This window comes from Halichoerus grypus, chromosome 7, assembly GCF_964656455.1.
Source record: "Halichoerus grypus chromosome 7, mHalGry1.hap1.1, whole genome shotgun sequence".
In the NCBI taxonomy this organism is placed as follows: Eukaryota; Metazoa; Chordata; class Mammalia; order Carnivora; family Phocidae; genus Halichoerus; species Halichoerus grypus.
This window is the reverse complement of record NC_135718.1, coordinates 55,497,836-55,520,973: the sequence shown is the minus strand read 5'-3', so window position 1 is coordinate 55,520,973 and position 23,138 is coordinate 55,497,836. Positions and strand designations below refer to the sequence as shown.

At 55.0% G+C, this 23,138-nt stretch overlaps 1 protein-coding gene across 1 annotated transcript; it reads left to right on the top strand.

Annotated features, from left to right (window-relative positions):
- The first annotated feature begins 1,044 nt into the window (after positions 1-1,044).
- On the top strand, positions 1,045-4,010 carry FAM241B (family with sequence similarity 241 member B). Its single transcript, XM_036091191.2, has 3 exons — positions 1,045-1,155; positions 2,392-2,540; positions 3,231-4,010. Exons 2-3 carry the CDS (start codon positions 2,448-2,450, stop codon positions 3,498-3,500), a joined length of 363 nt encoding a protein of 120 aa, XP_035947084.1. The 5' UTR covers positions 1,045-1,155; positions 2,392-2,447; the 3' UTR covers positions 3,501-4,010.
- The last annotated feature ends 19,128 nt before the right edge of the window (positions 4,011-23,138 follow it).

Here is a 23,138-nt window from a genome sequence, read left to right as displayed (position 1 = left end):
ACTGGCCCATCACACTACTAGAAAGCAGCTGTGCCAAGATTCAAGCCAGGTTGGCTCTAGCAGCCACCTTTTATCCACAAGCCAATAAATAATACACAAATGAGATACAGGTATCAGGGGGGCCTGCTCAACATTTTTTACTGATAAGGTTTCAAAATCAAAGAATTAAACCATGATAGCAGGTGATGAGTCCTTAAAGCAAGCCCTAAATTTCACCCTTCTTTCTGTCTCCCTCACTAGGGGCCAGTAGGCATCTGGGTCCTACTATATACTCAACACATCTGCCTACTCCCAGAAACATCTGCTGACAATCATAGCCAAAGTTTATCAACACTTGCTAGGTTCGGCAACTCTCATTCTTAATCTTTGCAACAGTCCTGTGAAGTATGATTATCCCCATTTTGCAAAGGAGGAGACTGAGCAGCCCAGTAACTTGCCAGTGTCTGAAACCCAAATTGTGGGACTACAGAGCTCATTTCTCTCCCACTGGTGAATGGGTTCACAGGGAACAGCTTATGAAAGTCAGCAGGAGGGTGGGGATACGAAAACATCAGGAAAGAGGCTGAGGTTGATTGTTCACTCCCTTGACAGGTGGCACTCTTCCCTATTTATCCTACTTAAACTTCTGGCCCCAGCTCAAAGACCACCTCTTCCAGGAAGCCTGCCTTCCTTCAAGTTACAGTTATTTACACCCGCCTGTGGTTCATTCCCCTACTGGAGTTGGAGCTCCTTGAGGGTAGGGTTGGGTCCTACTCAAAAGGCATCCCCCCAGCAGGCTCAGCAAACTCTCATCGGTGGGTTGAGCCCGTGCCGTCTTTCCACCCAGGGCAGAGGGACTCCCTCCTTCTGGGTTTTTCCTCCATGGGCTCCACTACCCTTTCGTCCTCCTGTTCTTCTCCCTCCTCCTTCCTGTCCTCCTTTCTTTCCCTCCTCCCCATCCTCTTTTCTCCTTCCCCCTTCCCTTCCCGGAGGCGCCCCCTTTCTCCCTCCTCCCCGCCCTGCGCCGCCCCCGGGCCCGGCAGCTGCAGTTCCCCCGGCGGCCTGCAGAGGGGGCCGCGCCGTTGCGGCGCGCGCTTCCTGTGAGGTCAGGTGGGAGGAAGCGGCCAGGGAGCCGCCGGGAGTGGACGCAGCGGAGGCCGGGAGCCGCGCCCGCAGGTGGGTGTCCGGGCCCGGGGCGAGGGCGAGCGGGTGCGTATCCCTCCCCTCCCCCGGGCCGGGCTCGGCAGCTGGGGCGGTGCCCCCTCCCCGCAGCCCCCCCCGCCCCTGCCCTGCAGCACGCCCCCCGCGACCGCCCCCCTCCCCGAGTCAGGTGTCCCCAAGCCGGCTGCGGCCTCAGCCCACCCAGGGGGCTCTGGGGGACAAAGCACCGAGGGACTGCGGAGCTCCGTGACCCGCTTGGCCTTCTGCAGGGACCAGCGGGCTTCAGAAAGGGGACCCCGCCTGTCCCAGGCTCTAGGCCAAGGGCAACAGAACAGGGGCTCTTAACCCCTTTTGGCGTGTGTGTCACAAGTCCTTTTCAGAATTTAGGTGAAAACTGTGGCTTGTCTCCTGAGAAAAAATGGCTTTTACACAGACTCGGGGAGAGCCATGGAAGGACCCCACCCCCACCTCCAGCCCACGGACACCCTTGGGGTCTGCGGAGTGGGGCCCTCCCAGAGCCATCCGCTATTTTGGGCAGGCTGGCCCCGCCCCCGATAGCAAAGGCGGGACTGGTGTCATCTGAGAGGTGAGGGGCAGGCGTGAGGGGGTGCCCCCTGCCGGAAGGGTCCGCTCCTCCACCCAGCGCTGGTGGCCCTGTGGCCTTGAGTGTGGTCAGCTGCCAGGCAGGGCACCTAAAGTAGCTCTGAAGTGGGCCCAGATCCTCTCTGCGGAGAAGGCCCAGGTCCTTGGCATTTACTCCCAATGGGCCCTTTTTAACGGACGGGAAAGGGCGACACTGGGGATCTGGGTGCCCTGGACTCCCTGTTTAGAGCCCAGAGAAGGGCCTAGCGCCAGGGTTCCTGGCTTCAGGGTGTGTCTCTGTTGCCTCTAGATGAGTGGTCCTGGGCAAGCCAGTTAGACCCCTCTGGGTCTCTGACTGTACCCAGCTCCGCAGAGCGTGGGGAGGTGTGAGATGGGCCTGGGCCGCCCAGCAAGGACTCTCATCCCTGCGGTTGCTGGCGCTGCTGGGTCGCAGAACTTCCAGCAACAAGGCTCCCTTTGGTAGTTTTCCCAGCGGACTCAGTGTCTGAAAGATTTTCATCTGTCGGATAACTTGCATTGATTTCTCTCCTTGTAATTAACCGGACGCAGCGCCTGCTCAGTCCGGGTAACCAGCGTGGGCACCCAGAACTGCCATTGCTCGCACTGAAGGCAAGCATCTCCTTATCTCTGATAAATTGTTTCTTTCAGCTTTTTGAGGTCTGGGGAAAGGCGCAGCCCAGCAGGGACCCATCGCTCCTGGGAGGATGGTGCGGATCTTGGCCAATGGGGAAATTGTGCAGGATGACGACCCCCGCGTGAGGAACAGTCTCCCCTCGCGCGGTAGCACCCCCCGACAGGTAGGCGCCCAGGGGAGCAGTTCGCCTCCTGCCCTCCGTGTCCGTTACTCCTTAGCGACCAGAAGCTCTCTGGCTAGTCATTCGCCTTCTCTAGCCAGGAGCCCTCTTTGCAGAGAGCCGGGCTAAAGAGCATGCGGGTCCAGACTTGGGGAAAATGGCAGATTTCTTGCAGTCTGCAATAGGAGCCGCCTGCCTCCCTAGTTATCTTTCCGGGCAGCCTTCCCGGACCTGGAATCCAAGAGCCCTCTCTCCCTTGACCTGGCTATCCCCGCTGGAGCCTACATCTTTCTTTTAAGAGTCTGTTGGCTGAGAGAGAACGGGAGAAGGTGGAGAAGAGGAGCCCATGGCCACCCAGTGATGGTGTTAAAGGGGGGGAGTGAGGAGTATTAGAAATGGCTGCTCCCAAGCTCTGCCCTATAGTCCAGCCCTCCTTGCCCCCTTCCTCTTCTCGGACCTGGGCACCTTCTCCCTGGCAGGACGTGAGGAGTATAGCCTGGCATTTTCTGTACTCTGAGAGCTTGTGGCTCAGTGACGGGGATCCCTGTGGGGTGGCATCTGGGGAAGGTGTGGCCCTCTGGGGGCTGGAGAGGAGGGCGGGCCTAGCCTAGAAGATTCCCCTGTTGCCTGATACTTCATCTCCAGGGATGCTTTCTCTGGATTCATTCCTCTCTCTCTGTCTTCACCTTCCAGAGCTTTCTCAATAGGGGCCATGGCGCCCCCCTGGGGGGCTCGGGCCCTCGCCAGCAGCAGGCGGGGGCTAGGCTGGGTGCTGCTCCGTCCCCCTTCAATGACCTCAACCGGCAGCTGGTGAACATGGGCTTCCCCCAGTGGCATCTGGGCAACCATGCCGTGGAGCCAGTGACCTCCATCTTGCTCCTCTTCCTGCTCATGATGCTCGGCGTGCGCGGACTCCTGCTGGTGGGCCTCGTTTACCTGGTGTCCCACCTGAGTCAGCGGTGACCTCTGGGAGCGCGCGGGGCAGGCATGTGGGAGAGGGAGTTTTGGGGTCTTGGGAAGGGGTCTGGTGGTGCCTTGAAGGTGTGCTCATAGAAGGCATTCCACGGTGCGTGAAGCACGAGGCAGAGGAAGCCTCTTGTCCTGCATTCCCAAAGTATTGGGTGGATACCCACATTCCCTTGAGATGTTTGTAGGTAGTATTGGGCCTGCATTAAGCACAGAGTCAGAGCAAGAAAGGGATTCCCTTTCCAATTCTTTTCCAATCCTTTTATGCCAAGAAGAAAGTCTCAGCTTGGTGCCAGTATGTTCTCATGCCTCCGGAACTCATGCCTGACTTCCCCTGTTACTAGGGAGAAGGCCTTGGGCTTAAAGCCATTGGGAAAAGTTCCAGACTTTTATAGCTCTGTTTTGTTTTAATGGTATATTTTAATTGGCTACCTGTTATTTATGACAAGTCGTACAGGCATCTAATTGTGGTGGCCTTTTCAATAAATAAATTTAATTAAAAATGAATCCATGTAAAGACATTCATAAGTAATTGCATGGCTGCGTGCACATCTGGAAGACACGAGGAAGGTGGTTGGGGGTGATTGGAACTGGGAACAAGGTGGAGGTGGGCATTTGACCCGGGACGGGGTGGGGGGCTGGGAGCCTGGAGGGGGTCCCGGTAAAGCCTGGATGTGGGCCCCTTGTCTGATGCTTGGGTGACTTCTGGCTGACTGAGATGTCAGCCTGCCCAGGGGGTGGGGGGGTCGTCTGGCCAGAATGGCCAATGAGGCTATGGGGTTGGGACAGCTGGGGTGCAGGGCCCCTTGCCCAGGGGCTCTGACTAGAGGCTGCTCAGCCTCCCTGCTATGCCACACTCTAAAAGGCAGGAGGTCTTGGCACTGACTACTCAGTGCGTGTGGATGAGTGGAGGCCTTGAGTTGTGGCTGGTAAGCCCTGGGTCTGTGTGGAGGCCCTTTTGGGGGATGACTGAGGGCTCTGGGCTCACAGTGGTCAGGGGGAGGCTGGGTGAGCCTGAGGCCTTCTCTTTGTCTGGGGACCAGATTTTTCACCCTCCTCTTAGGATTCTTCTGGGGTTGGGGGAGGAATGCAGGTTTGGGAGATGCTCCTTGAAGGCCAGGGCTCTGGAGCAAACCATCATGGGGTGTATGTGGGGAGGATGGGGTGAGTTTGAGATCGAGATTGATTCTGTCCCTCCTCCTGAGAGCCTGGGCATATTGCCTAGGAACAGGACCCCGCCTCCTCTCTCCCCACACATACACCCCGGTGCTCCTGTGCTCGCCACTGCCCTTGAGGGGGCTGGTGGCCTTTATCACAGACAGTCGTGAAGAAGCTTTGTGGTGCTGGAACAGGACTCCTTTCTCCGTGTTCTCTGTGTCTTGATTTTTCAGCAGCTGTTGGAACATGGCTTCCCTTAATGATGTGCATATGGAGGGGAGGGTGCTGGGCCCTTGGGGGCGTTGCAGAAAGGGAAAGGAGGGAAAGGAGCGGCTCCCGCGGGGCCTGGGTGAGGGGACGTGGTACCCAGGTTTGCCACACGCTTGCCCAGCCCCCACTTTCCTGTGGCTCCAGCCTGACAGCTGTGGGGAAAGAAGGACCCTGCCCCGCACTCCCCCTTCCCTCAAACTCCCCCCAGCCACCCCTGCATGGCCCTCTGGGGCGAGGCTTTCCCTTTCTTTTTCCTTTGCAAAGCTGTGGGATTCTGAAGAAATAAATCTTGAGTGAACCCCCAATATATAAAGTTCCTTTAAGGGGTATGAGTCCGGGTCCACAGATTCAGGGCTGAGAACTGTCTTTTTTCTAGAATTTAGTTTCTGTTCCCAAAGCCTGGGCCTTCTGAGGAGAATTGAGGGTCCTTTAGAGAAGGCAGGGGAGACCAGGCTTTTCCTCCCTGCCCCGGACTAGCAGGAGACTGTGTGGAGCAGGCCCTGGGAGGTGGGGGGAGCTGGGGCACCAGGGCCACACCTACCCCGGGGCAGAGGCCCCCCCAGAGACTTGTTAGCCAGCCTGAGGGGAGGGGTTGGGGGCTTGAAGTGGGTTGTTTGAGAAAGAAGTGCTATTTCTTGTCCAACACACACAGCACAGACCCAGCAGAGCTGCTCTGGTTGAACGGGGAGCCCGTCTCTCGACCCTTCCGTCTTCCCTGTGCCCCTTGGGCTCTGGGCAGAGTTCGCTAGCTGTTGCTCTGCTTCCCGTCAAGCCCCGGGTCTGAAGTATGCTGCGCCAGTCCGGCCCCCAGGCAGGGGCGGTGTGCAGACGGAAGTGCCCCCTTGGGTTGTGCGGCCCGTGTAGCAGGAAGCGTCCGGGGGCCTTTTCCCTGCCTTTTGTCTGAATGGCCTTCAGTGAGGCTTTCACCTGCGCACACCGAGAGATCACGAGAACTCACGGTGCGAGAAAGTTCTGAGCAGTTAGAGGCTTGTTGCTCCCAGTGACCCGATGCAGAGCCCGATGAGCCGGGGCTGGTGGGCATCCTGGCCCTAGTCCTCCTGTCTGAGGCGGGTGGGCCCTTCTTCCTCTGCCCCCCCCCCCCCCCCCGCCTGCTGTGTGACAGGACCCCCCAGACTGGGCTGCTTTGAGGGCAGATTTCAGGGAAGGTTTCTCTTAATCTCCAGGGATAATCCTCGAAGCCCTGTATCTCCGTGTCAGGTTGGATTTTTGGCCTGGCTGCCTTGGGGAGAGCTGCCCTCCCCCCTGCCCCCGGCATGTGAGCCACAGCTTGGATCTCACTGGGCCTTTGCCGCCTCTGTGGGGCTGGAAAGGGGAGCTCCCCCTCTCCCGTGGAGTCATGTTGCCTCTCTGGTTGGGGCTACCTGGTGAGTGGAGCTGCCCGGTCTGAATGCCTGTTCCAGCTCCATCTCCCTGACTACCCAGTCGCCTGGGCCCTCCTTCCATAAGTTCTAAGGCCTTGGCTCTCCAAACCCTACCTCACCCTACCCTCTAGCTAGACTGCAGGTGGAGGCCATGTTTCCATCTTCCCACCAGACACACCAAGCCTGAGACCGGGCAAAATAGCAACTCCAGTTTTGCCAGCTTCTTCAAGGAGCCCTCCGTTGCCTCCCATCTCTCTGGAACTGGGACCAGAACCCGGCCCTTTGGCAGAGGTCCCCGACTGGGGACTCTGGCTCTGTGAGTTGAGGAAGAGCCCCTGCCCTCGGATGCCTGACCCTGCGGGCAGGGAAGGCTACCCCACCCTGGCCCCAGCTGGGCCCCAGAGGAAGCCTGTCCGGGTGCAGGCCCTGCTCTGCTTGGTGGGTCTGTGACCTTGGATGGTTCACTTAACCTCTCGAGAGCCTCGTTCCTCAACTCTAAGAAGGGGTGATGATCCGGTCCATCCCGCCTCTCGGGGCCTCGGGCTCACCCTTGCCTGGCGGCTGAGAGATGTGGGCATGGAAGGGCGGGGCCGCAGCAGCCCCCACACCTCCGCCACAGACGCTGCGCCTTGGACCAAGTGCCTGTGCTGGGGGCTTTGGCCCAGAGCGGCCACAATGCCCCGGGCCCCCGGGCCCCCCAGCGGGCCTAGTGCTGGGCTCTGAAGACTAGTGTTGCCCCGCCCCGGCTGGTAGGGAAGGCGCCTGCTCCTGCGTGTCTCCCGTGAGGACAGGAGGGACCTGCTGAGCGTGCTGTGTGCCTGGCACTGTGCCGGGCACTCGATGTCATTCAGAAGCCACCAGAACTCTGTGACTTAGGTACTGGCACTGTCATCTCTGTTCCCCTGCGGAGCACACTGTGGGCCCTTCCTAAGTTGCCCTGGGACCCTGAGTGAGCCGGGGGGCGGAGCGAGGATCAAACGGAGGCCAGAGCCCACATTCTGGACCCTTCCTCTATTGCCCCTTTGTCCGTCAGAATCACCTACGGCCCTGTTGCCGATGCAGATCCCCAGGCCCCCCCCACAGGCTCTATCAGGCGTGCTAAGGGAAGTGACCCAGAGCCTGCCTCTCACAAAGCAGGCGGTTTTGATGGCGAGATTTGGGGGAGCAGAGGGGTCGTTGAGCCCCGGACTCTGCAGAGGGTGCCTGAGGCCCAGAGAGAGGAGGGGAGCCACCTCAGCTCGCTCACAGAGGAGGGAGGCAGGGCAGGCGCAGGCCTCACTACCTGCTGGGACCCACTGTGACCGTCAGATCAGCTCTGCGAGGGCAGAGGGCACAGGGTGGGTGTGAGGACGCTGGCCGTAGCTGCCGGGCTGGGTGGCCTCCGCAGGGCTCGAGCTCTGGGCTGCAGTCGCCGAATGGGGGTGTAGCCCTCTTCCCTGCATTCCCGAATACGTGACATTTTCACTGCAAACTGACAAGGGGAGAAATCCAGTTACCTCGCACAGGGTCCCTGAGGGGCTGTGCAGGGCTGGTGAGGGTGGGGGAGGGGCTGCAGAGGGCTTTGGGGCCCAAACTCGCTGGAGCGAGAAGCCTCTGGCCTGTCCAGCAGGGCACGACCGTGGCAGAAGCAAAGCTTACCAGCTTCCTTGTGCCGCTGCTCGGGGCCCGACAGAACAGTGAGAGGAAGTTCAGGAAGCAGATTGAGTGCTTCAAGTGGGATGGCAGTGTGTGTGTGTGTGTGTGAGAGAGAGAGAGAGAGAGACCCTCTGGCTTGGGGGTGGGGGGAGAGTGCAAACCATTTGGCTTTAGGGACCCAGAGTTTGGGAAGAGGAAGATGAAGCTGTCCCAAATAAAGCCTGAGCCTTTAGGGTGACTTCCTCAAGTGCTGGGACCGAGCTGGGCTGGGGCTGGAGGCAGGAGGGCTGGTCTGCATTCCCTGGGCCACCAGCTTTTCAAAATTAAATTAAATTAAATTAAGAGCAAGCACAAGCAGGGGGAGCAGCAGAGGGAGAGGGAGAAGCAGGCTCCCCGTGGAGCAGGGATCCCGACTCGGGGCTCGATCCCAGGACCCTGGGATCATGACCTGAGCTGAAGGCAGAAGCTTGACCGACTGAGCCACCCAGGCGGCCCTGGGCCACCAGCTTTGGCCCCTCTGGTGTGGGGGGCCCTGCGGGAGGCTGAATGCTTGAGTTCAAATTCCCAGCTCCTTCTCCAGTTATCCAGTGACCTTGGACACAGTCCATGCACTCTCTGCCCCACTGTCCTCTGCACCTCACAGCGGCAGGGGGATTAAAGATTAATTCTTGGGAAGCATTTAGCCCTTTCTGGCACAAGGTTAGCACAAAACAATGGCATTAGGGTTTTCTTAATATTTTTGTGTAGAGCAACTCCCATTTTACTTACATCTATTTTGAAAGGAAGCCTCCTATTACCCGTGCAAACGGAGAGCCAGCGTTACTTGCCATTCATAGTAGAAATATCTACTTTAAGCAAGTAAATTCAGTGTTGAGAAAATAACATTCCATTTTAGCTAGCCACTGCTTTGGGCCAAGCCCCAAAGCCTGATGCCTGCTTTCTTTGTTACAAAGGCAGTTTACCAGGATTTAGAGAGGTGTTAAAGACCCACTAGCATCTCAATGAGACATTCTTCTTGATGGAGACAGAGACTGAACAGAAATGACGGGTTTTCTCACTGTATGATTGGGTGCTGTGTTTGTGCATCTTGCACACTGACCCAAATCACTTCATACACAGCCAGGTAAAAGCATCCTATGACTGTGGGAAACACTGTATGATCTTGAGCAAGCTATTTTTAAAGATTAGTCTTTGAAAGGTAATACATTTGCATGGTTTAAAGATCAAGCAATGTTCGAATGTATCCGGAGGAGAGTCTCAACTCCCTCTCCTGTCCTCATCCATCCATCCATCCATCCGTCCGTCTGTCCATCCATCCATCCATCCATCCATCCATTCTTCTATGCCCCTCCACTCCATATTGTTCTTAGTGTCCTTTCAATCCTTCCAGAATTTATTGGCACAAGTGTAAGCAACACAAATTTGCTAATTTTGTCTTTTTAAATGCAAATGGAAAAATAGCCCCATTCCTGCTCTCACTTTTTTACTTAACAGTACATCCTGCGCTGAACACATTTCATATTAGTGCATAGAGAGTGTCTTCATTCCGTAGCGTTTTGGTATTTGGGTGAGTTGGTGACCCCTTTGGCCTCCATGGAGTGATCTGTACCATAACGCGTTGACAGAATTGACCCCCAAGGGCCTTGTAGCTCTGACCCCAAACTATCCCATGGGGCTGTTTCCCTGAAATGTGGGAACCCGGAGAGAACTCGCTCCCTTCTCCAGGCCTGAGGGGCGAAACTCTGTGGGTGGTCTAACTAGTCCTAAGTTAGTTCAGCAAACATTCAGGGAGAGTCTGCTGTGCACCAGGAGATGTGGAGGCAGGAATAGCCTGCCTCTGGAGTCACACTTGATTGATTTTCTTGGTTCCCTTCGCAGTTGGCTTTGCAGTGCCTTTCCTGCCTTCGCCCGGCCTTGTCTGGCTCCGGGAGCAGGCGAGGTGGTTGCTGCTGACGTGGCTTGGTAGTCAGCATCACCCTCTCTACCCCCATCCTCTCCCGGCCCCCGCTCCCCCAGCCCTGCCCCATTTTTTAAGAAGATCTCAATTAAGGAGATTGAGGAAAATCATGCAGAGGGACATAGCCTCAGGCTTTCTTTAGCTCTGAACTGGGTAATAAAGTTCCATTCCCCTTGTGCAGGAAGACCCTGGAAACCCCTGCATCCCCATGTTTTGGGCTGAAGGGCTGTGAATTTTGTCCCATGGCGCCATCTGGTGGAATGTTTGTGCAGGAGCACGACCTCTGTCATAAACTGCCCTACTCCATCTTCACCCAGCCGGGGCTTACCATTGCCTTCCATTTCAGTGATAAGAGAACTCAGGTTTCTGATGGAGGGAGCATGAATTCCACTAGAATTCATTTATTATGGTCTCTTTCTGGGCTAAGCCCTATGCCAAGAGCCTTGTCTCATTCATCCTCCCCCAAACAGAGAAAAATAGATGTCATCCCCTTAGCACAGATGGTGAACCTGAGGCTCAAGGACATGAAAGCAACTCAGCTGGTCAGATTGGGACAGGAGCAGATGGAGGGAGATGGAGGCCCCGGGGTCCTGAAGCTGACCGCCCCCCTTCTCATAGTTGAGCTTGCAGGGTCAGAGGCGGAATGAGAAATCTTTTACTCTCTGTTGTTTCTCAATCCAGGCTTGCTGTCATCACATAGGGTGGCCCCAGCGGGAGGGACCCACCCATTTTCTAAGGCTGGACTCTCTCTAGATTGGGGGCACTGTGTCTAGCCAGCCCCGCCAGTGCCCTGCCCACCTGCACATTCATCTGTCTGCACTCAGCCCAGTTTCCGCTGATTAATGTGATATTGTGACCTGGCCGGCCTTCAGGACAGTGTCCCTCGCCTAGTGCTTGTCCTTTTCAGAGGAAGCAAGGAGCAGAGGAGTCAGATCTCCCATATGCTAGTTGTGTGTCTTTGGGCAAGTTACTGACCATGCCTCAGTTTCTTCACCTGTGAAATAAGGATCACGTGCCACCCAGCGTGGTTGTGAGGTCCAATGGCAGATGTGCATACAGTCCCTGGGTGTGGAACAGTGTGCCAGGGATGAGAGTTTGTACCAGATTACCTCCTGCAGCGCTCGTTAGTGAAAATCAGTTGCCCTGAGCCAAGAATATTTAAAATGTAATTTGCTTTTGAAATTCTGGGAGAACAAAATTGAAAAATCTTCCAATATGGCTGCTAACCAGTATAATACAGTTAAGACATTTCCCTCTGAGGCACTGGCCTGTGCTAGAGCCCTCAGTGGCCTAGGGAGGCCATTTCTTTGCCACTTTGAGCTCAGCTAATCCCAAGAAACTGCCTTTGGCTGATGGTGGAAGAAGGGGGCGGGGCTAAGGAAAGGGGGTGGGAGGGAGGGAGGAAGGAGAAATGAAAGAAGCTGGTTGAAAGTGTAAATGCAGTCCAAGTTAGGGTCCCAGAGTTGGCCAGGACATCTGCCCACATCCCTGCATTTCTCTTATGTGAAACAGCAACCCTCCTCTGGAGATCATCACATGAGAACTCCCCTATTCCCCGGGCCCCTTACCTGCCCCTGCTCCAGGAGCTGGGAGGGGTTACCTCTAAGGCTTTGGTCCTGGTGTGTCCCTGTCCCTCCTCTGCTCTACGTGGGATTGCGCCATCAGACCAGGCCCAGCCCTGGGGTACGGAGGGTGCAGTGACCCTGGAGTACACAGATGTCATGGAAGTGATGCACTGTGGCCTCCTGGCTCAGGAAGTATGTGCCGCAGGGCCCTCGGAGTGCTGGCTGCCTCCTTCCCGAGCTTCATTCCCAGGAGAATTTGGCTCTTGCCCTTTGCTCTCAAGTCCTTGGGGAAACAGGCCTCTACCTCCCAGTGCCTCAGTTCTGTGGGGTTGGAGACTTGGGAGAGAGCCCTGCAGAGCAGCTGGGTACTAGGCAATAGGGAGGGGTGGGGCCTGTGGAGAACCGGGCAGAGCACACCCGCCCAAAGGCCTTCACGCTGCTACATAGCACGGGGCAGGCTAAGGCTAATGCTGTCGCCTGGAGCCAGTGATGAGGCTGTTCATCACGCAGGCTCTGGAGCCTTTGTCCCCCTCCTCCAGTCATTGTGTGGCCTCAGGCAATGTAGCCCCACGACAGTTTTCTCTCTATAAATGCGGGTAAAAATACCACCTCTGAGGGTTGATGTACAGACAAAATGAGGTGACATATTTCTTAAGTATTCTGTAAAATATTCTTGATATAGCACCTCTATTTGCTTTCTGTGCTGTGGGACAAATTACCCCAAACTTGGCAGCTTAAAACAACACATGTGTGTTACTGCACAGTTTCTGGGCGTGGCTTAGCCAGGTCCTCCACAAGGCTGCAGACAAGATGGCAGCCAGAGCTGGGTTCTCATCCAGGGGCTCCAGTAGGAACGGCTCCCTAGGCTAGTTGTTGGAAGAATTCATTTTCTTGCAGCTTTAGGACTCAGGGCAGAGTTTTCGTCAAAGCCAGCAATGGAAAGAGATGGTAGAGCCAGTCCACTAGCAAGACTGAGTCTTATATAATGTAATATAATCACGGGAGTGACATCCCATCACATTGACCACATTGTGTTGGTTAGAAGCAAGCCACAGTTCCCGTCCACACTCAAGGGGAGGGGATCCCAGAAAAGCATGAACACCAGGAGACTGAGATCATGGGCCCCCCTGAAAAAGTCCATCCACCAAAGCACCCAAAAGTTTGTTGGCCATTATTACTGGGCAGTTACCACGTACCAGTGTGTGGAGCATTTCATACATATAATTCCATCTATTTTCATTGTTTTATTGGTAAACTGAAACTCAGAGAGGCCAGGAAACTTACCTGAACTCAGCCAGCTAGCAAGCGACAGAGCAGGCTCTACGTCCATTTCTCTCTGCTGGCCTGGTCTTGGGTCTTCCCTCGCCATCATGCTCAAAGTCAGGGCCAACTTGAAGCCATCCCCAGGGACCTCTAAGACCTTAAGGCACTTTGTTTTGGAGGTCAGTTCTCTCCCTGACTTCAAGTCCTTCAGCTCTTGTTCTGGTAGGTTCTGCCCCCGTGGCTGCCAAGTTTCTGTTCCATCTTCTTTAACTCTGCCCCCAGGCATCTCTGGAAATGGTTCATGCTTGTTGCCCTAGATTTGTATCCACCTTGACTTTTCTGTCCCATGATTCTTCTGTCACATCCTTCCCGCTCACACCAATGCTCCAAATGGCTGCTGAGACTCCCTCCTATGAGGAAAGCCCAGTGCTGGGCACTGCACTCCCTCTGCCCCCAAGGTTCTTATGGTCTAATACGGAGGCAGCATGTTCATTACTAACTCTGGTCTGGTGGTTCAGAGCTTTTTGAGGACAAGGACAGAAAAAACTAAAACACTACTTTTCTTAAAGAAGAGAAAAGTCATATTCTCTCAAGGAGATGATGAAGAAGTCAGGAGTAGACAACACAGAAGGGGTTCAGCACTTTGACAGAGTCATCAGGGATGCAGACCCCTCTTATCCAGCAGCTCTGCCTCTTGGTCTAAGATGGCTGCTAAGCTCCAGCCATCGTGCCCTCATTCCAGTCAGCAGGAAGGAGGCAGAAGCAAAGATTAATCCTCCCTAGCCACATAGGTCTGGTGAGCTCCTTAGTCACATGCTCCCCGGGCACCTTGGCTTCCTATTCAAAATGGAGAGTAATTCACTCTTTGCATCATTATTTGTTTGATGTCCATCCAGCACTTTCCTTTGCCTTTCACCAGACTAGAAGCTCCATGAAGTCTGGCATTGTATCTGTCTTTTTTGTCGCTCTAGCTCTGCTGTCTAGCACAGTGCCTGGCCCATAGGAGGGGCTCAATGAATAGTTACTGATGGAAGAAACACTTTGTACATGTTCTTGATATTATAATGAGTCAGAGTTAGCCTGACCCAAATCCAGAGTCTTCTGAATTGAGTCTATGATGATGAGGGCTTCATATGTATGATCTCATTTAATCCTCCCCGGAACCCTGAGAGGTGGATAGTGCTGTTACCTCTAATTAGCAAATTGGGAAAGCAGCACAAGGTCATGGGTCTGCTAAGCGGCAAAGCTGTGATTTGAACTTGGCTGTCCTGTCTCAAAGCTTCTATTCATTTACTTCCTGCCTTGCTGGGCCAGCAGGGTGCCCACGATCCCCTCCAGACCCCTGCTCCTGCAGCCCTGGCCAGCTCTCCTGATCGTGAGCTGACGGCTCAGCAGTCACAGATGCAGTCACAGGTTCGTGGGAAACCTCATCCATTCGGACCGTGTCCCAGAGTGGCAGCTCCCTGCAGGAAATGGAGGAGTCCTCTGTGTTCAGAGGTCGTGGGCACCAACTTGAGTCAAGGACTCAGAATTTCCATGCCGGAAAGGGAACTGACTTGCCAAAGGCTCATGCTTCATGAGTTCTGTGACTCACTTGACTGAAGAGTTCATCTGGCCCACAGGCCATCTGAGGGGTTTTAGAGGAGGGTCCCCGTTTGACACTTGGCTTGACGAGGTCCCTGAGACTCAGCGCTGGAGGACACACTAAGACCTGCCCATTCTGGTCACTGCTGCCGTGCTTCCAGTGGTCACCAGCAGGTGGCGCTAGGCACCCAGTGGCCACCAACTCCCAGAAGAAGGGAACCACAAACCCTGGTCTGGGAGTAATTAGGGCAAGAGGCAGGCTTTGGGGCCCAGCTTCCAATCACTTTCCCTCTGGAACCCTTGTGCTTGGGCATCTTGGGGTAAGGGGAGTACTGGTAGCCCCAAACTGGGTTCCTCTGGTTCTAGACCCTTTGGGGGCTTGTTCTGGGGTCAGTGAACGGGCACCCCGGGCTGTGCTCCATTTGTTCATCTTGAATAATGAGGGGATAAAAGCGGCGAGGACAGGTGGGTGCCTTGGCTCCGGCTGGCATGAGACTCAGCTTGGGGCTCCTGCTCAGGCCTCTTCCCTCAACTCACTGGCACATGCCCACACTGAGCACACAGCACACTTCCTTCTCCGCCGGGCAAAGTCCAGAGCACTCACGATTCCTCTGAGAGAGGTGGTCTGATTCCTGGAGCTGTCCTCTCCTCCTCCTTCCCTCCCCCTGTCTCCTCTCCTGCGCCTCCTCTCTTCCCTCCTTCCTTCCTCTCCCTCATCCCAGTTCCCCTGAGGGACCCTGCAGGTCTAGCCCAGGCTCCCAGCACTCATCTGCAAAGGCAATCAGGGACCAATACCAATGGGTTTCTAGGATGTGGTTTCCATGGCAGCAGTGCATATTCCCCCCCCCCCCCCCCCCCCCCCCCGCCCGCATGGGTCTCAGCCCTGGGCAGGTTGCCGTGGAGACTCTCACCTCATTGAAGAGTGATTTGTGAGACTGGTTTTTGTTTTGTTTTGTTTTTTTTCCTTAACTTCATCTCCTTCCTCTTTCCAGAAATTCTGCCTTTCTCCTCTCACAGCAGATGTGGAAGCCTTCTCCAGAGGGCGTCCCCACCCAGGGCCACTAAGACCTAGAACACATTTTGTTCACACAGGTCTCCCCACTTCTCCCAGGACAAAGGAGGTGTCCCTAAAGGCCGGATGAGAGGCCTCACAGAGGAACAGGCCAAAAGCTGACCTGGGCCCCCACCTTTTCTGCCCACCATGCCCGTCAGGCCCCTTGCCTTGCCGCATGCAGCCGGTGGATGGCAACCCTGAAGGGTCTGCTCGGCACCATTTTCCCTGAGAGTCCTCGAGTCTGTGGAGAGGAGAAGAGAGACAGCGAGAGTGGGGGCAAATGAGGGATGTGAGCAGGGACAAGAGGTGGGTTGAGAGAGGGAGGCATTTTGGGAAAAGGGGGAAAGTGAGGGAAGGAGACTGGGGTCTTACAGGGAGAGGAAGAGAGGGAGGGCCACCTTGCATCTGTAGCAGGAGCATCTCCTTATAAATCACACCGCAGCCCCAACCCCACACAGGCCTCTTTCTCTGCCAAGTAGAGAATGTGTTTGTCGACATAAAAACATATTAGGCACATTGTGCCCCTCTCTTCCCCAAGTTGAAAGCCATTACGATAATTAATTAAGGCAGGAGATTAATTAAAGAGTCGTTTTCCCCCATGCTCCCCAAATAGATCAGGGCGGGGTGGGGGACACATGCTGCACTGCAGACAGAAGAAGGGGGCTGGGGGGGCAGAGGGGCATTCACAGACACAGCTGGACACAAAGGACATTACTGGAGGGGGCAGAGGGGCCGGGGGCTGGGAGAGGCCCATGGGGAGGCCCCTGCAGGGAGCAGAGCTGCTGGGCTTCCAGGAACCTGGGATGGGCTTCCCCTCCTGGCTGACGCAGCATCAGGGGCTCTGTCACCATGGGAACAGGCCTGGGGGCCAGAAGGAGTATGCGAGGCCCCCCCTCCTGGATTGTCCTCTGTGAGTGTGTGGCCCAGGTGGACATGGTCAGGAGGCCTTTCTGCTGACAGCCAGCTCCAGTCCCCCAACCTAAAAGCAACTCACCACGGGACCCAGCCTGGAAGTTCTGTTCGTCAGCCGTACCACGCTGCTGGTGCGACAGGCCCGGCTTAGCTCAGCTGAGAACTGGTGCCTTTTTCATTTTGCCAAGTTCTGAGGTCTTAATGATTCCTTCCTTCCTTCCCTCCCTCCCTCCTTCTTTCTCTCTTCTTCCTTTGGCCAACCTATTTTCCAGCCTAATTTTGTACTTCTAGGAAATATTCATATAATGCAATGTGTTTCATATGTGACATAATGGATTCAACTCATTCCATTCTGTTTCTTTTTGTTGTTTTGGGTTTTTTGTTTTTTGTTTTTTTTAGATTTCATTTTTAAGTGATCTCTGCAACCAGCGTGGGGCTCAAACCCACAACCCTGAGATCAAGAGTCACACCCTCCACCGACTGAGCCAGCCAGGTGCCCCTCCATTCTGTGTTTGTCTTGCTTGCTTTTGAGCCTTCCAGATGTTCTGATTTGTTCAAAAGCACTGCTTTTGTGTTTTCATATTTTGAATGATATTTTTCATATTTTTAATAAACATTATAAAAGATGTGACTTTCCATATATATGACTCTACATCATCTCCCCTTGGTATCTTTTTCTCCTTTCTGTTGTTATATTTTAGGTTTTCTGTCTTTTTGTGCCCTAAAAGGCAGTTAACCCTTCCTGTTGCAGGAAGAGAACTCGGCAGGCATGAGAGATATGGGAGAAGCTCCTAGATGCTTTATATGCTTTATATTCTGACACCTGCTCAGTGTCACATGACGCAGCACATGGTTGACTCACCCTGTTATTACGGGTAGGGGCCTTATGGGTCCTAGACTTTGGGGACACATGACAGACAAGACAGATGTGCTCCCTGACTTCTGGGGAGGGACAGTCTGCTGGAGAGACAGACCAATCAGTATACATGCACGCAAATACAGCTACAAATTGTGAAAAATATGAAGCAGAGGGAAAAGCAAGGTTCTATGGAAGAAAATGGCAAGGCCCTATTTTTGGTTTGAGGTCAGGAGGAAATGACTTTCATGTGGACAAAGACACCCAGACAAAGTGAAGGGTGCAAGTACCCAGAAGAGGTAGGACCACCGCAATCTGAGGGGGCTTCAACCCCAGGGCCCCTCAGTGTTCTGGAGCCTTCCAAGGCCCCGGGAGGGGACCTGACAGAGAGTCCCTGTGGTCACATGTCTTTGTAAAAACTGCGTATAAAATACCTTCATTGTACTCTGTTAAGACCACTGACTTCTCCCTCCACTGTCTCTGGGAGCGGCCAGGTGAGCGGGATGCCTGGAGAGAGCCCGCTCGGATTTAAGGAGATGCACTTTGCGGTTGCAGCATGCCAAGTGTGGCCAAAGTTCAGCTGGCTGGCCTGGGGTGGAAATGGCTCCTAGGTGTCTTCCCCTTTGCCAAGCAAAAAGGTGCAGTAGCTGGGGGGGGGGGGGGGGGGGCATGAAAGGCCGCTCGACAGGTGGGGCGTGGAGGGGAAATGAGGTTTGAATTAGCAAAGGCCGAAGCTGGTCTGGAATAGTGTGTTGGATTTTGTGACATTTGTGGAAATTGTCAGCTTTTAAAATGTGTGATTTGTTTTGATTTTTCTCTTTCTATATACGTGTTCACTTTTGTACCTAATTTTGGCTTTGGATCTCTGCATTGTCTTATTTTGGCTTAAGGAACCCGTGCCCTGCACCGTAGATCTGGGATCTGCCCCTGGCTGAGGGGGCTGTCGGTCTCATCCTCCATGGCCAGAGCTGAACGGGAGACCGAGGGGGCGTCCTTGGGGTCAGAACAGAGAGGCTGCAGAGACTTCCTAGACTTCTTCCTGAGCCTTTCCTCTGTCTGAGGCAGGTAGGGCAGGAAGGTGGTGGAGCAGGCCCTTGGCCTGGGACCCGGGCTAGCTGGGCGCGTCTGGTGCGGTGGGTCCGGTGCCTAAGGATTTGCAGGAAACAGCCTCTCTCTCCCCCTGCCCCTCCCTACCGTCAGGTCACAATGCCTGGAGTGGTCCCATTTAAGAATCATGTGGAGCTAAGGCATGGCCTACTGCACTTGTTCTCTTTTAAAAGAGCCAGTGCTACAAAACGATGTTTACCCATAAAAACCTGCATGTGATATAGTCGGTGGACAGGGCAGAATAAAAATACCTATGTAATTTTTATACATAGTACATAAAATGGTCCGAAAGGGAATGTGTGTACGCTAGGAAGGATGGAAAGGAAGCCACAGAGGTATACAAAGGGCCTAGGTATGTTTGATGATTATGTTTTATGAGGGCGTGTGTGTGTGTTTGAGTGTGTGGGGGGCAGGCAACCTGTGGGGGTCAATGCAATGTAACCTGCAGAATTTTCCAAAGAAACCCTGGCTGTGGGGGATTCTGAAGGGGGGCCCTGCAGGGGAAGGCGCCTGCTTGGATTGGGGGAGGGGGTGAGCTGGAAGCCTGACCCTACCCGGAATCTCCAGCCAGCTCCCCTCAGGCCAAAGCCCCAACAGACCCTGACCCCATAGGTCAAAGTCCAAAACTGAAACTGGCTTTGACAAGCGGGGTTTGACTCTAGTTAATAATACTGTATTGTGTATTTGACAGTTGCTAAGAGAGTAGATGTTAAAAGTGTTCGTCACAAGAAAGACCATTTTTATAACTCTGTGTGGTGATGGATGTTCATGTTGTCATACATACAAGTATCGAATCACTGTGTTGTACACCTGAACTCATAGTGTGTTATATGTCAGTTACAGCCGAACAAGCAGGTGGGGTTTGTACATAGCCTCCTTCTCTCGGACGCGTGGCATCTGGCCTGAGTCCTTCACCACCGTCTGCTGTTGCCCCATGCCAAGCTCTCCCAGGATGGGGCCTGTGGGGAGAGGCTCCGTGCCTCCGCCGTCCTGGAGGCTGCACCTGGCCCAACCTTCACCCTGCAACAACCCCCTCCAGCCACACTGAGAGTCCGGGGGCCTCCAGGCCAGAGGGGCCCTTCGGGATGCTCTCATGGGGATTTGCAAACACTGATTCCCAGCAGATGCCTGTGTTTCCCCTCCTCGTTCAGGGGCCCTGCGGTGGCTTCGCTAGGTCTTGGCTAGGGGGAGGGTGCCCCCAGCCTCGTCCCTCTGCCTCTACTTCAGCTCAGAGTCAGGACTAGAACGTGGACTTTCCTCCTGCTTACCGGGGCTCTGTCTTAAACCCTGGAATGCAGAAAGCTTCCCTCTCCTTCTAGCCAGCTCCATCCCCTCCTGCCCTTAGAAAGGCCTAGAAGGTGTGGAAGAGCGAGGCCACCTGCCAGGCCTGCTGATGTCCTCTCCCCGGACTCCAGCCGCGGGGCTCTTGCAGACTCAACACTTGCTTGCTTGTCTCCCTCGGGACTCGCACGGTTGTGTTCTTCCCTGTCTGAACTTTCCAAATGAAGTTTGGGGAACATGGGGTGGAGCCTTCAGCCTCCTTGAGGAAGAGCAGGAGTGTGTCTTGGGGCCCCAAACTGCTTAGTTCCTAGTGCTTTCTCGTGCTCTGACCCCGTTTCCAACAGCTAGCTCCAGAGGGGCGGGTTCACACAACTGCTTGACTCTAGTGAGTTCTAGGAAGTGGCCCGTCCCAAGCTCCAGGTCCCCTTGTTCACATGGCTGAGTGTCCTTGCTGGCATGTGGGGGCCTTACTTGATGGGCTGGCCGAGGCTGGGAGCTGGACACAGGGCCTTTCCACTGTTCTGGGCCCTGGGGCAGGCCTGGTGGGGCTGGCGGGCAGGGGGAGGCTGCAGGCCTCCTGTCACGATGAGAACCCCCGGGGTTAGACAAAGAACGTAAATAAGGAGACAAGGCAGTTTGGCCAACCAGGCTGCCTCCCATCTGGAGGTTTAGAATCCTTCTGGGAACATCGTGTGATGACCTCATGCTCCGGGGGGTTTCCTCCAAAGGGGGAAGAAGTCTTTGATCCATGGTGGCCGGTTTTTCTGAGGACATTTTTAGCCCCTGCTTTAGGCTTGTGCTGCAGAGAACCGTGAGCGGTTGGGTTTCCGGTGACTGTCCAGTGCCTCTGTTGAGCGGGTGTCGTGACTGGACCGGGGCGTGGCCGCGTCCACGTCCATCTCACCCTGAAGGGGAGACAGGCACCTGGAGGACCTGCGCCCCCCTCCCTGCCATCCCTGCCCCAGCAGGAAGCCCAGGCAGCATGGCGCACACAGACCGGCTTCCTGGAGGGACGGGCGCTACCCTTCCAGATGGAAGAGATAAAATTAAGATATCATGCTAGGAAAAGACTACACATACTTATTTTAAAACAAACAGGAAGTTATATTATGGCTCTTTGGGCCGAGAGATGTCTATTTCATGCGAGTCCTGCTCTGGGAACTTTGTCATTGAGCAAACATGAGCTGAGTGCTGGGGAGGACCCAGCCCTAAGTGGGGTCCTGAGACACAGGGGACACAGGACCAGACAAGACATGGTCTGGGCTTTCAAGAAGTTCTCGGGTGACAAGGATATGGATGGTCGGAAACATGGTTGTTGGGAGCTCAGAATTGGGGTGACCAGAGTTAGGGAAGGGGTGGGAGGCTTGTGCTGCTGCCTCTGCCTGCCTTTTTTTGCTTTTCTGACAGGCCCCCCATCTTTGCCTGGGCCTCCACGGCTCCCGCAAGAGAACCTTTACGCTGTGGACACAAGGGCTCTCGCTTCAGCCACCCTGTTGGGTGTGAGCAAGCCAGCATGTTCCATTCCCGGGCCAGAGTGTATAGTCAGGGGAGATTCTGGAAGCCACCTTGAGCTCACAAAGGAAGTCGACTCTAGAGGAAAGATAATATCATGGAAAGCAAAGAAGTGAAAGAAAGCAAGTAGGTCCTTGGTGACATTTTTGAGCCACTGGCTCAAACCAATGCTGAGATTTGCTTCATTTCTGAACTTAACCACCTTCTGTGAGCAGCACGTTCCTTTTTGGTTTAATCCATTTGAGATGGCTTTTGTGGTTGTTTCTTCCAACACAAAGTCCTAAAGGAGGCAGGCTCTTGATCCTGGAAGAAATTGACACTTGTGATGGATCCTGAAGCACGTAGTGTAGAACGTTCCAAAGCACTTTTGTCTGGAGCCTCTGATTTAAGCTGTCCTTCAGGGCACGTGTGCGGAGTGGTGACTGTGTGTGCCAGGTCCTCAGCAGCACGCTGGGAGACCCGAATGAGACGGGGTCCCCCTGGAGAAACTCAGCCCTTGTAGGGGATCCAGATGAGCCCATCTGCCATGCTGCAACGGACGGCTACATGAAGGGCTCGGTGCCCCCGGAGGGGAGGGGGCGGCCCCTTTGTGGGGGCCAGTGAGGCTCCACGGGGTAGGTGTTGGTTGTCGTGATGGCCTGACCCAGCTTTCCTCTGAGCGCTGCCTCCCTGCCCCACGGCCAACTCTCACTTCTGGCCATTCGGGGGGGCCAGGCCGGGTCAGCCAGAACATTCCTTCCCTCTGCCCACACCAATCACTCAAGGACTGGCTTCTGACCCCAAGGTAGACAAATGAATGAAAGAATCACCTGGGCCTGTGCTGGAGTCTTGGAGTTGCTGAGATGAAAGGATGTTCGTAGAGGCTGGGGATCATCTCAGGCTTTCCTCCCAACCAGAAGAACTCTGGCCTTAGCGTGCTCACTTTAAAAAGAAACACCAAGATCTACCGCTTGGGTTGGAATATGTTCATCTTCATGAGTCTCAAACCACTGAATCTCAGAGCAAGAAGGGACCGCAAAGAAAGCCCTTCAGGTCCAACCCACTAATGTTCCTGATGAGAACACAAGGCCCAGAGAGTTGCTCACGTGTTCACGTCCCCCTGTGTGCAGCACAGAGCTGGGATGGAGTGACGGGGTCTCGCCTGTCCCTGCCGTCTGTCCATGTGCCCAGGACCTCCCCTTGTCCCGTGCGGCTTCTCAGCTTCAGTAGGAATGAAACCGGTCCAGGAGATGGAGCAGAAGAGCAGAGCTCCCGAGTCACTTAGAATGGCAAGATGGCAACTGCAGAGCATAAACCCAGTGTGGACGCAGCGTCCCCGGCCCTGTTTGTACCATCTCCGGGCGGCCAAGTGCTCGGGCCGTTAGACAGCGTGTGAGCTGCACTGGGGCGTGCCCGGGAGCAGTCTCGGCAGCCAGCCTGCGCTAGATGCTGGGGTCTCTGCGACCCAAGTCCTTTAATCTCCCAGGACTTTGGTTCCCTCATCTATAAAATGGGAATGATAATAGGGCCATTGTAGAAATTAAGTCAGTTCATGTGTAAATTGCTGGGAATCTGTTATAGAAGGATTTGCTATTGTTGTTTACCTGCACACTCTTCTAGGGTGAAAGTTTGTCTCCAGCTTCCCAGCTCGCATCAGGGCCTCCCCCGCTGCGCCTTCCACGCTCTGGCTGCTCAGTTACACCAAGAGATCTGCCATGTTGAGAGGCCGGGCTGGGTGTCCTCTACCCCTCGTCTCCCCTGAGAACCGGCAGGCCAGTGAGCCGAACCCACTCCTGTCAGGAGCACATAGTTGTGGTTGCTGGGAACTCGGCCTCATAAACTTGCTGGTCTGACCACTAAGCCCTTCTCCCTGGAGTACTGAGGTGGGGAAGGCTGCCAAGGTTGTGAGGGAGAGGGTCAGAGGCAAGGGTGTAGGCCGGCTCCCCTGCCCCCAGCTGAGGATGGAGCGGGTGCAGGGAGTGGAGGGGGAGGAGGGCACCAGGGCGGCCGGGAGGGCAGTGCCACGGAGAGCTCTGGCTGGCGGATTCAGACCCACTAGGCGGTCTCCACAGCCCCCTCCAGGCCATCGCCCGTGGGTGGGGAGGTGGAGTGCTCAACCC